The 16792-nt window shown below is 47.3% G+C and overlaps 1 protein-coding gene across 1 annotated transcript in view; it reads left to right on the top strand.

Moving 5' to 3' along the window:
* trpa1b (transient receptor potential cation channel, subfamily A, member 1b) overlaps positions 1-16792 on the top strand; it is a 162923-nt gene that overhangs the window by 49649 nt on the left and 96482 nt on the right. The window contains exons 10-11 of the mRNA XM_078215501.1: positions 3376-3476; positions 3788-3957. Of these exons, the coding sequence (XP_078071627.1) occupies positions 3376-3476; positions 3788-3957 (271 nt within the window). The remainder of the gene's footprint in view (positions 1-3375; positions 3477-3787; positions 3958-16792) is intronic.

Here is a 16792-nt window from a genome sequence, read left to right as displayed (position 1 = left end):
ACAAAATGCCACATCCCAGGCAGCACTAACACTGTTGCACCCCAGGTGAGATCTTTCCAAGGCTGCAGCAACAGTAAAAGAATCAACACCACTTAATGAGACTCTACAATGTCTAGAGGAGCCATTGTGCCTCTGGAAACTAATCAAGTATCAGGGAAATGGGGACAATTAACACAGCATTGAAATCGGCTTGACAAACACAATGCTTTGATATTATAAACAGATAGACAGGATATGTCCAGAAAATGATTAAAATTAAAGCACACAGAACAATGGATCCACATAATGTGACCAAAACATAACTGTAATTCATTAAAAGTAACAGTATGATGACCTAATGTAAATGTAATGCAAAAAAAGGTATAAGAATCTCTTCCCCTTGGCTCAGTTGGATTCTTTTTTTAAAACTTACTTGAAATTGATGACTACAAGGGTGTCTAATGTGTCCTGAACAAGGTAGTCCCACTATTTGAGCCTGTGCTACACTTGAGAAACAAGATCCAAGGCATGCGGATCTCCACTTTCCTATTTCCGATTCATACTCTTGTCCAGCATGACTTCACAAGAAATTAATGAATGTACCAGATAATTCTATGTGCAGCAATGGCCCTCTAGTAGCTCAGCCAAATGGATGTTCTTCATGCACATGGCTGAGGGCTTATCAATTGTGGGACAATCACAATTGAGCCTAACTCATCCTTAACTGGCATCAACTTACTTACACTTACAGCACCTACTGCTGCATAAATGTCAAAGGTGTCTGTATGCCTCGATTGTCACATTGGCCGGAATTTTACCGCCCTGCCCGCCACAGAAATTGGAGTGGGCGAGCAGTGGACCTTGAAAAGGTCTGTTAACCTCGGGTGGGATTTTACGGTTTCAGGACGAGTGAGGCTGTAAAATCCCGCCCTTTATCTCTGTAGTTATCTTCATATGGAAATCGAATTGCTGTTTACAAGTTCAATAGAAGAAGCAGCTAAGCAGGAAGAAAAGAAAGCTTGAATATATGCTAACATTTACTATCAGCAGTCTCAGTGTCAGATAATTTTCATAATAACAAGGCGGCAGTAGTTCATAGAATAGAATCCCTACAGTGCAGAAAGAGGCTATCTGGCCCATCGAGTCTGCACCGACCACAATCCCACCCAGGCCCTACTCCCTTATCCCTAGACATTTACCCACTAATCCCTCTAACCTACGTATCTCAGGACACTAAGGGGCAATTTTAGCATGGCCAATCAACCTAACCCACACATCTTTAGACTGTGGGAGGAAACCGGAGCACCCGGAGGAAACCCACGCAGACACGAGGAGAATGTGCAAACTCCACACAGACAGTGACCCAAGCTAGGAATCGAACTCGGGTCCCTGGAGCTGTGAAGCAGCAGTGCTAACCACTGTGCTACCGTGCCGCCCGGTTGCTCATAGTTGATCACAGAAATAAGCTCATTTCACTTTACTCAGCTATTTGCAACTCAAAGTAAATAATTCCACATCATTTCCAGTCCTAACAAACAATGTTCATTGTTTTTTGTTTCTATGTATAATAAGGCCTAATTTTAACATAATAGTGAAAGGTAATTTTAATATCTTTTCATTCTTATTCTCCTCTATTTTATTCAAAGCAATGATTAAACTGTTCAATCATTAAATATTAGGTCAGCATTTAATCACCCTGCCAGTGTTTCTCCCCCCATTCAATGTGGAGGACCACTTAAATTGCCATTTATTTCAATGGAACTGTGATATCCTGCTGAGCGGGAGGGGCAGTAGGTTAAGGGTTCACAATTGTATCATATTCACATTATTTTAAAGATATCAGGGAGCATGAACCAGAGAGTAGATAGAATTTCAGCTCCTGGACCTTATTAACATTCGGTCAAACTGTATCTCATGTGGAACAGAAGGGGAGCAGCTAGCAGCCTGCTGACCTTTAGCTACATCAGCCAGCATACAGGCAGGTGTGGAAAGCAGATTCCAGGATGGTCTCACAGGATGGAAGAAGGTGCTGGAGAGGATGCAGTCTATGGCAGGGAAGTCCTCAGTTTTCTTTGTGGACACATTGGAATACTGCTGCTCCTCCTAATGCCACAAGAAAAATTAACGTACAATCTACCATAAATGGTTTATCCAGATATCCCTGGCGGGAAGGCCACAGTGACTTCCCCCTTCAGATCAGTGTTAAAGTAGCACTACTGACCCAATGATGACCTGGACCTACATATGTCAATAAGATCCCCACTGTCTTTAGCTAGGTGGAATTGCTGTGAATCCATTGCCTTGAGTCAAAATCATGGTAAGTGGTGTCATGCGGGTGGCTCCAGAGCAGATCGATAACATGGGACTTTTTAATTGCTGACCCACCCAGCAGGCTAATTTAAAATTACCCAAATATCATATGAGCCTTGGAAATGCTAAGAAGGCGGAACCAATTGAGGGAACCACCAACAAATTTAAGATAATTTTAATTTTCTTTTGAACTTAGACCACAGTACAACTTTTAAAATAAATGACATTTCAAGATTCACTTTTTTTTTGAGGGTATAGGAGCCGCAAAAATTAATCTTGTTCCAGTGTGGGCAGATAGATATTGGGGCATAAAGGAGATACATCAATAAGGTTACACTAGATTCCACCAGAAGAGGCAATTGGCAGATGGGGCCATCATCAACATGCAGTGGATGTATGAAAATGACATGCCAATAATCGCAAAGTCTGTAAAATTCTGCATTTACATCATAATTGCACCAGCCTTAATGAAAGGAAGTATTAGATATCTGTATGACTGAACAAAGAAGGAAGTGGCTGAATTCGTAGGTTTGGAATCATAAACTTTGTCTGAAATTTAAGCTTTGACTGGTGTGAACTTCTCATTTCATGCAGAAAGATTTATTGATGGCTGCCACCAAAATGGATGTAATTTTTATAAGTTTATCTTTAACTTGAGCTAGGAGGAGCAGGAGTCCTCTGCAGAGCTAAAAAAAAAACACACATCCGTGAGTCGTTTGTGGCCTATGCTGTACCCTCCTGTTCTCCCTCCTATCACCCCACTCCTGCCACTCCCATGCCCAGAACACACCTGGCAAAGGGAGCATTTGTTGTCCATCCCTAATTGCCCTGGAGAAGCTGCTCCAATGGTCGAGTGTAGCTTCCATATGTGCCAGGTGGGTATCTGCAGTTTGCCTGTAACATGCTAATGATTGAGCTTTGAGCCTCCAGCTTTTGGTATTTTTATACAGAACAAAGTCAAAGACTCTTTGCAAGTCTAGGTGCAGCACATCATAAGGCTTATTGCTGTCACTTTCTCTTAAGAGCAAAGACATGTCAGCTTCCCTTAGCAAACTAATAAAATATTTCGTTTTATGATTTTCTTAGGAGCTGATATCAACATAAAGAATTCTGCGGAATGCAACTTCCTTCATCTAACTGTCCTGCAACCCAAAGGATTAGCAAACCTCAGTGAAAACATTCTTCAGGTACATCCTTATTTAGGTTTCTACTTCACAGTTTTAATTTTTCATGATTAACAAGCAATTAATGCCAGACTTAGCATAAAAGTTGCTTAGTAGCCGATTCATTCAGATTTTTAAAAATAATATTTTTTCAGTTTAGGCACTATAGATCACATCTGAATATCAAAACCTGAAAAGATGCTGTAATGCTACGAATTTGCAGAGTTAAAAGCTATAATAATTCTGCAGCATTTTTTTAAAGGAATACTCTGTCTTAATCTGTTTATCCTTTTTTATGTGTTAATTCCTGAATATTTATGTGTATATTTTTGCAGTCTGAAAAAATACAGGAGTTGCTCAATGACAGAGACATTAATGGATGTACTCCACTGCACTATGTGTGTAGGCAGGGACTAACAAGTTCTGTGGAGAAAATGTTGACATTAAAAGCATCTCCATACTTGAAAACAGTGGACAAGAAATCATCACTGCATTTTGCAGCAGGGTAAGGAATTTCTCATCTCCAATTCATCTCAAGATTTAGTTTACTCAAATAAAAGGTCAAAGTAAATTAAAACCATTGGAAACAACTACTTGTCTCTGTACGTGACTGTATGTGTTTGAAGGAAAATGGATGTTTAGTATACGAAAGTGGTATATCATGCAAAATAGTAATTTGATAGCTATTAATTAGGTGAAACATTATAATATCATGTTGAACTGATTCAAAAAGTGTAAACTGTTTAAATGTAACACTAAGGTAAGCTGATGTTTTGTAATATGCTGTATTTTCTGAATGATATTTAAGCTAATCAGTAGTAAGTTAGCATAGATTGTGGCATATATTTTGCATGTGCAATACTTTAGTGTGACAGACATATATAAAAAACATTTGCTGTGATTTTGCACCTGCGTATGCTGTGAGCAAAAACAGCAACATGGGTGCAAAATTTCATGAGACTCAGAAAACAGGAATATAGCCGGCATGATCTCTTTTTCAGATTTCCCCCCACCCCGCCAGTAACATAATGAAGTTCCCATTCAGGAAGATAAGGAACCTCATTTCAATCTATTTAAATACAATTAATGGGCTTCCCTATCACACCATCCCCCCACGTTAGGGATTTCCCAATGCCAATGTGATTCACATCAGAGAGGTTTATAACTGTTTTTTAAAGACGGAAACCAGTCGAAGGGAACCCACCAGGGATGCAGAGGTAAGTACAGCCCTCAGGGGGTTGAGGGTCATGGCTGGGTAGTACCCTGGCACTGCCCTTTGGCACTGCTGCACGCATTGCCCCCTTAGAGCCAGGGTAGTGCTTTGGGGGCCCTATGGGGAGCTCCAGGGAGGCGGGGGTTTGCTTACAGTTGGGGGAATTCCCTTTGTGAGTTTGTGGGGGGCTGTCATTGTCTGTGGGGGATGGTCTCCATATGCATGTGGGGGTTTTCCTGTGTTGCTTTCAGAGATTGGAGCGCCTTTTAGAAAGGGTGCCTCAATCTCTGGATTCCCGGCTTTTTCTGACCCTGCCCCAACAGCACGACAGTATGGGTCACACCTCCAGATTTTTTCCGCACAAATTGCTGGGTTCACTGGATAGGAAACCTGGCTATGCAGCCTGCGAGCTGTACGCCATTTTTCTCACCTCAGCCAGCACTCTGCATGCAGAAAATGGAAAATTCCACCCATTGTTTGCATCTGACACCATGGCTCATAGACAACAGGCACAGAATGCACCAGAAGTGTTAGAAAAACCTGTCGAGTGGAATAAACTTCACAGCAATAAACTCTAACCTAAAGAGACAGAGCCTTTGCTCCGGGTTTTTTAAAATCCCACTCCTGGATGAGAACCAGAGGAAAACATTGTGGCCACTTCCCATGTTGCCAGTGCATTGACTGCAAAATTACATGGGCAACATAAAATTCATTTTATTCATTAATGATCTTCATTGGCCCTTTTTGTGTCGGTAGGCATGCTTCTGACTGTTACGTGCCTGCTGACCACCATCTCTGATGTGCGCAATGATATCGGGACACACTCCCAACATCATCTCGCATGATTCCAAGTGAATTCAAGTAGGGTGCATGCCCACTTTATTCAAAATTCTGGCCCATGTTTCCTATGCTTCAAATACTACTTAATTTGCTGTAAAATCCTTTGGAAAATTCTGAGTATACAAAAGGAGCTGTCTAAATGCAAGTCTTTTCTTCATCCATCTATCTTAATAATCTTACATATGCATTCAATTTTAATCAACAAAACTTTACTTCCTGTTGTCATTCTTTTATCCGAGATTTTTGTCAAATCTTTTTCAAGTAATTCTTATGTCTGTATTTATAATCAAATATGCTGATATAAAACCATCAATCTCTAATTGTACAATATGATCACTGGCTGGCACTATTTTTAAACAAGTATCATTGAATAATACAGAAAGAGGTACTTCGGCCCATTGTGCTTGTGCTAGCTCTTTGGTTAATCGTACTGCCCCTTGCTTTCCCATAGACTTGTAAATATTACTCCTGCAAGGATGAGATTAAATTTTTAAATTTCAGGTCAGCTAGTCCTTTAAACTCATTCGGTCAGAAACTCAATTTGAAAGAAACCCGTTGCTAAATCCGATCCCAGATTCTACGTTTCAATATGTGGCTTTCATATCCGGCAAAGAAAACCATAAAAAAATTCCACTTTGGGTACCTCGTGACCATGCAAGTTTGGAAACGGCAAACCCCATGGTGCTTTTCTAAGATAGTCATGATGTGGAGATGCCGGCGTTGGACCGGGGTAAACACAGTAAGAGGTTTAACAACACCAGGTTAAAGTCCAACAGGTTTATTTGGTAGCAAATGCCACTAGCTTTCGGAACAGGCTGGCCCTTCGTCAGGTGGAGTGGAGAAATGCTCACAAACAGGGCATACAGAGACACAAACTCAATTTACAGAATAATGATCGGAATGCAGATAATCAAGTCTTCAAGGTAAAAACTGTGGGTTAACCCCTACAGCTTGTCTGGACTTGCAGAATCTCACTGGCTGTCCTGTCTGGAGACAATGCACATCTCTTTAACCTGTGCTTAATGCTCCCTCCATTCACATTGTTTGTACCTTTAAGACTTTGTAGAATCTCTTCCCAGTGTTTTGGAGTAACCTGACCTAAGCTGATCACTTCATCCAGAATTCCATTCTTCGCCTTCTCGTATAGTTCATTCCTGTCGAGTTCCCTCAGCCGAGAATAGTTGTTCTTCCATTCAGTTTCAAGGTTGAAGCGAGTAGCTTTAAATGCATCAGCCTGTTGTTCCACAGACTCGCGCACCATCTTCCAGAAACAGTCTGAAACTGCTAGGCTCAAGTTCTTAGTTGTCACTTGATGTGCTTTCAGCATCCCTGTCTTCAACAATTTTGAATTCTGAAAGAACTCTCCTTCATAATCTTTTATGGAATCAATACCTTCATTGGTGTTGCCTCTACCGGTAATAACTGCAAAGTAACCCACAGCCTTCATTGGAAACAACTTGCCTTCCACAATCTGTTGAATCCAACTTGGACTGGCTAGGTTTTTTTCAGCTAGATCCACTTTGGTCAACACAAAGATGGTCCTTCTGCCTTGTGAGTCCATCTGGCTCACCAAGTCAGTTACAATACTGCGTACAGCATCTACTGAACCATCTTGGATACAAAGGATAATGAATGGTACTGGTCGATCTTCCTGGTGTTATCAGTACTGTAACACCAGGAATGGCTGCCGACACCAAGGATATAATTTTTAGCATAAGCAAGACTTACATGCAGAACCCTAATGCCATTATCCTTTGTTCCGTCACACCCCCTCTCCTCCTCCCACCCCCAGCCCCCCGGGTGCGCTGCTTCAGATTTTTTTTCGAACTGCGCATGCGCAGTTCAGGGCTCCGATCGGTCCGGCAGCGCTAAGCCCCGCCCACTGCGCGGTTTGGACTGGAACCGGCAAAAAGGCGTATAGGCACGCTGGAAAGAGGATTCCAGGCTCGGATTTATTTGACGCCCAGATTCGGCACTTAGACTCAAAATGGTAAAATCAGGCTCTAAGTGTCGAATGTGTGTAAAATCTTGAGTAAATCCCACTGGTTTTGCTGCGGGACTTTCAAAATGAATCTCCCACACTTTGTGCACTGCAGAGTGCACTAGCGTGAATCTTGATAGAAATCAGTGGGCGGAGCTTATTCCCACTGGAGAAGCCGGCAACATAGCGCTGAGCAGGCCATTGTGCATGCGCAGATATTGGTGCATGCGCAGTAGCCCCGAACTGCCAGCCTCCCGATCGCTGCCCAGCAGAGCAACCGCCCCACGCCCCTTGTTGCTCCTCCAAACCCCCGCCCCCCCCCCCGTGACCTGATCGCTGGCCTCCCGGGCATGTCCAGGCCAGCCTCAACCACACACCCCCACCTCCTCACCAGCAGCCCTGAACTCCCCCAGTCCCGACCCTGATCCACCACCCCCCCGCCGCAGCCCAGAGCCCCCCCCCCCGCTACCCGGCAGGCTGACTCCCCTCCCCACCTTGATGCCCAGCCCCAATCGCTGACCTTCCTCCCTCTGTCACTGATCCCTCAGCAGAGTGGCAGCAGGACCCCAACCCCATCAATCCCCCCCCACACAGACTCCACCCTATTGAGCCCTGCTCCTTGGCAGTGCCCTATGCCCGGTGGGCAGTACCAAGGTGTCCCCTGGTCATTACCACTTTGCCGCTTGGGCAGTGCCCAAGGGCCAGGCTGGCAATGCCTGGGGGCACTACACTTACCCCTGACCCTTTGGGGGGGGCCTCGTTGGCCCCCCTTTCATTCCAATGGGGTCGGGCCCTCAGCTCACTGTAAGTGGGGAGCTATTGTAAACCCTGCTGGAGCGAAACACTCCAGGCAGGGCAGCGAGGCTAGCAGGCCTGGATCTAGCAGTCTCGGGCCCGCTAATTATATGTAAATATTGAAATGGAAATTTGAATAAATTATACAGCTCCACGCCGATTTCTGGCACAGAGCTGATGGAGCCAGAAATCTGATGGCCGGGACTCGCTGAGGCCGTGGTGCCCAGCGGGGAGCCCATCAAACAGCCTCTGCTTGAGAATCGCCCCTTTTATATTCCTTTCTTAAAGACATTCAGGGACATGGGCCTCCATATCCTTTTGTGGCAGAAAATTCTACAGGTTCACTACCCTCCGAGTGAAGAAACTTTTGCTCATCTCAGTCCTAAATGGCCCACCCTGTATCCTGAGGCTGTGACCCCTTGTTCTAGATCCCATAGACAGTGGAAACAATGTCCTTGCATCCAATCTATCCAACCCCGTCAGTATTGTACAAGTTTCAATGAGATCCCCTCTCATTCTTCTAAATTCCAGTGAATACAGGCCTAATTGGCCCAATATTTCCTCATGCAACAATCCTGCCATCCCAGGAATCATTCCGATTAGTTCCGACATTGAATGAATTTTTACATCACCACTGTGCTCCCTTCTTCTTATGGCAGATGTGCACCACTGCCATTTTGAAAAGTCTGCCAAAATCCAGGTAAGTGCAGGAAGATCCTTTGCTCAGCAGTAATCAGCAGTGCCATCTTGAAAGCCTCTCATCTCTTAAAGCTGTACCCACCACTTTTTAAAATAATCAAATATAGGGTGGCAGAAGGGTGTGAATATGGCAATTTAAAGTCTGAGCTCATCCAAGACAAAGACAATTCACCTTTTGACCTCCTACAAGCTAAAGATGACCTTACCCTTGACAAGGTTATCCAGCTAACTAGACTGTCAGAGCTACATGAACAACACAGGACAATCCTGAGGAGAGAGAACACTTCATTATGGCAGAAATCAAACCTTAGTCCAACATATCACATCACCAAAACACAGCAACCTCCCAACTCCAGGAAAACAATCCCTGAACTGCCCAGCAGTTGCACTGCAATAAGAAACATCTTAACAGGAAAATCAGTGTCTTGCGAGCACTTCCACTGTAACTCAGAGGGACACTTTAGTCATAACCCCAGCATCTCACAGACATTCGGGAGGTAATCCACAAGTTGAGACCTGTTGTATATTGGAGAATGGCATTAGGGAGCAGAGAAGAAACAACAGAGCTTTATTAATAGCGTCTGTTCTCTTACATGGCTGCTTCTTCTCTGCCTGTTTCCTGCACTCAGGTCTTATAACATCACTTCCGGTGAATACATGAATAATTAATACAGTAGAGCTCAGTAAGCCAATAAGAATTAATACAAATATATAGGGGACAATCTTACCAAAAAAATTCTCGGTGCCGAACGAGTGTGGAAAAGTTGTAAAGTTTAAAGTTTATTTATTAGTCACAAGTAACTGCGATGAAGTTACAGTGAAAATCCTCTAGTCACCATACTCTGGTGCCTGTTCGGTTACACTGAGGGAGAATTTAGCATGGCCAGTCCACCTAACCAGCATGTCTTTTGGACTGTGGGAGGAACCCGGAGGAAACCCACACAGACACGGGGAGGATGTGCAGACTCCGCACAGGCAGTGACTCAAACCGGGAATCGAACCCAGGTCCCTGGCACTGTGAGGCAGCAGTGCTAACCTCTGTGCCACCATGCTGCCCGAAGGAAAGTTTCCGACCCGTTTTTTCAGTGAGAGAAAAAAAATCACATCTTATGAAGCTTAGAAAAATGGCAAAGTATGATTCTCGACAGAAGGGGGAGTGGACAAAGTCTATTCAGGCTGGGAAGATGGCTGATGACTGCTGAAAGGCACTATTGCACATCTGTCCTGATCTCTCAGTGCACTATGTCAAGAGTACACAGTGCATTGAGAGATTGTCACTTCCCTCCCCCTCCGACATCGTGACCCATGCCCTCCCAAACGCTCCCCCCATTTGTTATCACCAGATCAGACCTTAGTATGATCCTCAAACTCTGGGAGAGAGAAGAAAATCTCTCTCTAAGAGAAGAAATTCCTCCCCGTCGCCATCTTAAATGGGAGACCCCTTATTTTGAAACTGGGTGGGATTCTCTGGCTGTTCATGCCAGTAGGATTCTCCCGTCCCGCTGCTGAATGGAGATTTGGTTGAGCGTCAAATTCTCCATCCTCTCTGGCAGCGGTGGCAGGACGTGAAAAGCTGGAGAATTCTTCCTGGGGTCTCCAAATACTAGATTGCCCTTGAGGAAAAATATTCTCTCAGTGTCGATCATGTTGAGCCCGCTTAAATTCCTATACATTTAAATGAGACCACCTTTCATTCTTCTAAACTATAATGAGTATAGGCCCAAACTGCTCAAACTTTCCTTATAAGACAAACCCCTCACCCCAACAATTAGCCCAATTAACCTTCTTTGAGCTGCATCTAATGCAAGGACATTAATCTTTAAATATGGAGACTGAAACTGTACATATTACTCTCAGTGCAGTTTCACCAATGCCCTCTACAGTTGTAGCAAAACTTCCCTATTTTTCAACCCCATCCTCCTTACAGTAAAGACCAACATTTGCCTGAACTTTACATGTCCCCACTGGCTGGCTTTTAGTTGGGGGGGCAGGGTGTGAAATTAAAGGGATGGAATTCGCTCCGGGTTCCCATCCACCCTGACCACACAGCAATTTTACGCTGGGGTAGGCAACACCTCAGATGAGAAGCCTGCCCTGGCCCCAGTTGAAACTCTCAAGTGGCCAATTAAGGGCCGTTTCTCACCTAGCCTCAATTTTTAGACTGGGAGGAACATTGAACCTCTGTGGGGGAAGGCCAGCAAGAATCAACGTACCATCAAAGATCCATCAGAAGCCCCCACCCCTTAATGCCAGTGACCACAAGACCCTTCCTTCCCCATCCCAGCTTTTTCCCCCCCGAGATCTTGATTGCCTCCCCTCACAACTCTGCAGGCCTTCCCTACCCTACCACCCTGAGACCTCTTACACATGTCTTGTCCTCTGGCTCTGGCACTTAGGCTCAGGCAGGTTTGAGTATAGTTTCTCTTCTGTTCATTGCAGTGCTGTTGCTGCAGGGACTGGAGAGGTGCCAGTCAATATGACTGACCGGCAGCTCTAACATGGGACTTCCTCCCAAGTGAGTTGTGGAAGCTGTGGTGGACCTCAGTTGTGCCTTTGTCCTATATGGACCACCGTTTGTGTGTTTGTCATACCTGGACACATCCCCTTCCAGTTTGGTTCCTCCCCTCAGCACCTAGTATAAAGGTGGCTGTCTCCTTCCCCTTGTTCAGTCCAGGTCGGTTAATTGTTGGGATCTGCTCCTGATTCTGTTGTGAATAAAAGCCTACACTTATATTGGCATATCGGTAGTCTTTCGCCTTATTGATAGCGCATCAATTTTATTCACAACAGTTACTAGTATGGAGCAGTTTCTAAAACCCGACAAGTTAGCATTAGACCCTCAAGAGGTTGGAGCCTCTGATAAATTTGATCATTGGTTGGACTGCTTCGAAGCATTCGTCGACACCGCTACGGCCATCGACACCAACGCTGCTAAACTCCACGTGCTCCGCTCCCGGGTAAGCGAAACTGTCTATGGAATCTTCCGGGACGCTGCTACTTACGCGGACGCTATCGAACTCCTAAAAGGGCAGTTCCGAAAGAGCCCTAACGTGGTTTACGCCAGACACCTCCTAACTACCCACAAACAGCAGCCAGGAGAATCGTGCGCCCAATTTCTGCGCGCCCTGCGAGTCCTCGCCCGAGCATGCGACTGTAAGGCTGTTTCAGCAGCTCAGAACACGGGGGATCTGATCCGCGACGCCTACGTTGCGGGCATTGAGTCTACATACATCCAGCAGCGTCTGCTGGAACAAGATGACCTAGACCTCCGGAAAACGGCCACGATGGCTGAAACGTTAGAAGTAGCCTCCCATAATATCGGGTCTTACCTTGGATCCCGTTCCACCGACGGCTCCACTGCGACGGCTGCTCCAGCAGGGCCCAAATGTTACTTTTGTGGCCTCCCTAAGCACCCTCGGCGTCACTGCCCGGCAAAGGACGCGATTTGCTCCGGATGCGGTAAGCTAGGCCACTTTGTTAAAGTCTGCCGAGCAAAGCCGCTTCTGAAGACTCGTGGAGCCATGTGTGCTCCGAGGGCGCGGCCATCTTTGATGCAGGCGGCGGCTGCGCGCGAATCGCCATCTTTGATGCGGTCACCGGAAGTGCGGGAATCGCCATCTTTGATGCGGTCACCGGAAGTGCGGGAGTCGCCATCTTTGAGACTGGCATCAAGGCAAGCTGAGCAGGAAGCTTCATCCGTGACGTCATCAGACGGCGACGAAGATGGATTCTTCTTTAATTCAACAGTGGCATCGATTTGCCTGGACCAGTCGCAGCCACATCAACTCTCCAAGTCCATAATGGAGATCAAGGTAAATGGTTATGCAGAAAACTGCCTGTTTGACTGTGGGAGCACGGAAAGTTTTATACACCCTCGCACAGTGCGTCAATATGCCCTTCCCGTGCGACCCTGGAGCCAGACCATCTCCATGGCCTCGAATTCCCACTCAGTGGAGGTCCTCGGGTGCTGCTTGGTGACGCTGACGGTACAGGGCACAGTCTACGAGCGTTTTCGGCTCCTCGTGCTGCCGCGACTCTGCGCAGCTGTACTGCTGGGGTTAGATTTCCTCAGCCATCATAGAAGCGTCATCCTGCAGTATGATGGCCCTTATCCCCCGCTCTCCGTCTGCAAGGCGCCGTCACGGCAGCGCCCCTCGCGCACCACCTGCAGTCTCTCGACCCTCAAGATCACCCCCCCCCCCGTTATTTGATAACCTCACCCCGGATTGTAGGCCTATAGCCACCAAGAGTAGGCGCTATAGTGCAGATGACCGGGCCTTCATTCGGTCCGAGGTACAACGTTTGCTCCAGGAAGGGATTATCCAGGCCAGCACCAGCCCCTGGAGGGCGCAAGTGGTCGTAGTTAAATCGGGGGAGAAACACCGCATGGTGATTGACTACAGCCAGACCATAAACAGGTGTACCCAACTAGATGCATATCCTCTTCCCCGTATCGCGGACATAGTCAACCGCATCGCGCACTATAGGGTTTTTTCAACGATCGATTTGAAATCGGCTTACCACCAGCTCCCTATCCGCTCGGAGGATCGCCCATACACTGCCTTTGAGGCGGATGGCCGCCTCTACCAGTTCCTCCGAGTCCCCTTTGGTGTCACCAATGGGGTCTCAGTCTTCCAACGGGCCATGGATCAAATGGTGGACCAGCACGGACTACGGGCCACTTTCCCGTATCTGGATAACGTCACCATCTGCGGCCATGACCTGCAGGACCATGATGCCAACCTACAAAAATTCCTTCGTACGGCCACTCTCCTGAACCTCGCATACAATGAGGCGAAGTGTGTTTTCCGGACACGCCGCCTCGCCATCCTTGGGTACGTGATAGAAAATGGTGTCCTTGGTCCTGACCCAGCCCATATGCGTCCCCTTATGCAGCTTCCCCTCCCTACTACCCTCAAAGCACTGAGGGGATGCCTGGGCTTCTTCTCCTATTATGCCCAGTGGGTTCCCCGTTACGCAGATAAAGCCCGTCCGCTCCTAAAATCGACCTCTTTTCCCCTGGCGGAGGAGGCCTGTCGGGCCTTCGATGACATCAAAGCGGACATCGCGAAGGCCGCGATGCACGCTGTGGACGAATCCATCCCATTCCAAGTGGAAAGTGATGCGTCTGACTTTGCCCTAGCTGCCACCCTTAACCAGAGGGGCCGTCCGGTGGCCTTCTTTTCCCGGACCTTACAAGGCCCCGAGATTCGACACTCCTCGGTCGAGAAGGAGGCCCAGGCCATCGTAGAAGCCGTCCGGCACTGGCGCCATTATCTCGTGGGCCAACGATTCACCTTAATTACGGACCAGCGGTCAGTTGCCTTCCTGTTTAACACCAGGCAAAAGGGCAAGATTAAGAATGACAAGATCTTGCGGTGGAGGATTGAGCTCTCCACCTACAGATATGACATCATGTACCGGCCCGGGAAGCTCAATGAGACCCCAGACGCCCTGTCCCATGGATCATGTGCCAGTGCCCAACTAGACCAGCTACAGTCCCTCCATAACGACCTCTGTCACCCGGGTGTCACCAGATTTTTCCATTTTGTCAAGTCCCGTAACCTGCCCATCTCCCTTGAGGAAGTCCGGACGATTACCAGGCAATGCAGGGTCTGCGCTGAGTGCAAACCGCAGTTCTACCGGCCAGGTAGGGCGCACCTTGTAAAGGCCACTCGCGCGTTCGAGCGCCTTAGCATTGATTTTAAAGGCCCCCTCCCCTCCTCTAACCGCAATGTTTATTTCCTGAATATCATTGACGAATACTCACGTTTCCCTTTTGCCTTCCCCTGCTCGGACATGACCACGGCTACAGTGATTCGGACCCTGAACAAGCTCTTCACCCTGTTCGGCTTCCCAGCCTATATTCATAGCGACCGTGGGTCCTCTTTCATCAGTGACGAGCTGAGGCAGTACCTGCTCGCCAAAGGCGTTGCCTCCAGCTGCACCACTAGCTATAACCCCAGGGGCAATGGTCAAGTAGAGCGGGAGAACGCAACCGTCTGGAAGGCCGTTCTATTAGCGTTACGGTCTAGGGGCCTTCCAGTCAGCCGTTGGCAAGACGTCCTTCCGGACGCATTACATTCCATTAGGTCACTCTTGTGCACAGCGACCAATACGACCCCTCACGAGCGGATGTTTTCATTTCCCAGGAAGTCCTCCTCGGGTACTTCGCTCCCGGATTGGCTGATGTCCCCGGGACCCGTCCTGCTTCGGAAGCATGTCCGGACCCATAAGGCAGATCCCTTGGTCGAGGAGGTCCAACTGCTCCATGCTAATCCCCAATATGCTTATGTAGCGTACCCTGATGGGCGGGAGGACACGGTTTCTGTCCGTGACTTGGCACCCGCGGGTGCCCCGGAGGTCACCACGTCCTTCCGCCCCACGGTCCCTGGTGTCGTCCATTCGGAGACTGCTACGCCTCTTCCTCCCTCAGTCCCTGTCCCCAATGTAGTGCGCCCTGAGCTTGTTGCGGCCCCCCACCCCCCAGCTCCGGTTCCCACTGTTCCCCATACGCCACCAGGGCCACTGCTCATTCCTCTCGCCCCTATGTACAGCTCGCTTGAGTCGCCGGAGCCGTCGCCACGCAGTACCCGATGACTGGACGGGACGACGGATCGGTCCGCTTCACACTACCCAGCGCCTTCTCTCGACGCTCACTGTACGGAGCCTGGGCCGACATCGCTCCCTGCTCGGACGACTCTGCGACCTGCACTACGACGATCGCGACGACGGATCAAGCCACCGGTTCGTCTGGACTTGTGATATTGTTTCCGCTTCACCCCCGTGTTGTTTTTTTAAAAGGAAGGGGTGAATGTGGTGGACCTCAGTTGTGCCTTTGTCCTATATGGACCACCGTTGTGTGTGTTTGTCATACCTGGACACATCCCCTTCCAGTTTGGTTCCTCCCCTCAGCACCTAGTATAAAGGTGGCTGTCTCCTCCCCCTTGTTCAGTCCAGGTCGGTTAATTGTTGGGATCTGCTCCTGATTCTGTTGTGAATAAAAGCCTACACTTATATTGGCATATCGGTAGTCTTTCACCTTATTGATAGCGCATCAGAAGCCCTGCCCGCAGCCGTTCAATAGTCATTTGAGCATAAGCTGGATGCAGGACTGTCGGAGATGGCATGGATGTGTTCCCAGCCGATTCTTTGGATGGCAGAAAACAAGTCCTTGGCATAATTACTTGCTATATTTGCGTGCCAACATTTTGTGATTCATATACAAGGATATCCAGATCCCTCTGTACAGAAGCATTCTGCAGTTCTTTTCTCCTTGAATAATATTCTGCTTTTCTATTCTTCCCACTAATTTTTCATCTCATATTTTCTCACATTATGTTCCATCTGCCATTTTTTAGCCCACTCACTTCACCTATCTATACTCCTCTGCAGACTCTTTTTGTCCTCCTTACAACTTGGTTTTCCACCTATCTTTGTATCATCAACAAATTTAGCTGCAATACACTCACTCCTTTCAGCCAAGTCATTAACATATATTCTAAATAGTTGAAGCCCCAGCACTGACCCCTATAGCAATCCACCAGATACCTCAAGGAATTCACCAAGGCTCCTTCAGCAGCACCTCCCAAATTAATGACTGCTACCATCAAGAAGGACGAGAGCAACAGAAATGTGGGAGCACCATTACCTGGAATTTCCCCTCCAAGTCACTCACCATCCTGACTTGGAAATATATCGCTATTCTTTCACTGTTGCTGGGTCAAAACCTGGAACTTCTTCCCCAAAACCACTGTGTACCTAAACCACATGGACTGCAATGGTTCAAGAAGGTAACCACCACTACCTTTC

The sequence above is a fragment of the Mustelus asterias genome, chromosome 7 (assembly GCF_964213995.1).
Source record: "Mustelus asterias chromosome 7, sMusAst1.hap1.1, whole genome shotgun sequence".
NCBI lineage: Eukaryota > Metazoa > Chordata > Chondrichthyes > Carcharhiniformes > Triakidae > Mustelus > Mustelus asterias.
The sequence above is the reverse complement of the archived record's forward strand: the minus strand, read 5'-3'. Positions and strand labels throughout refer to the sequence as shown.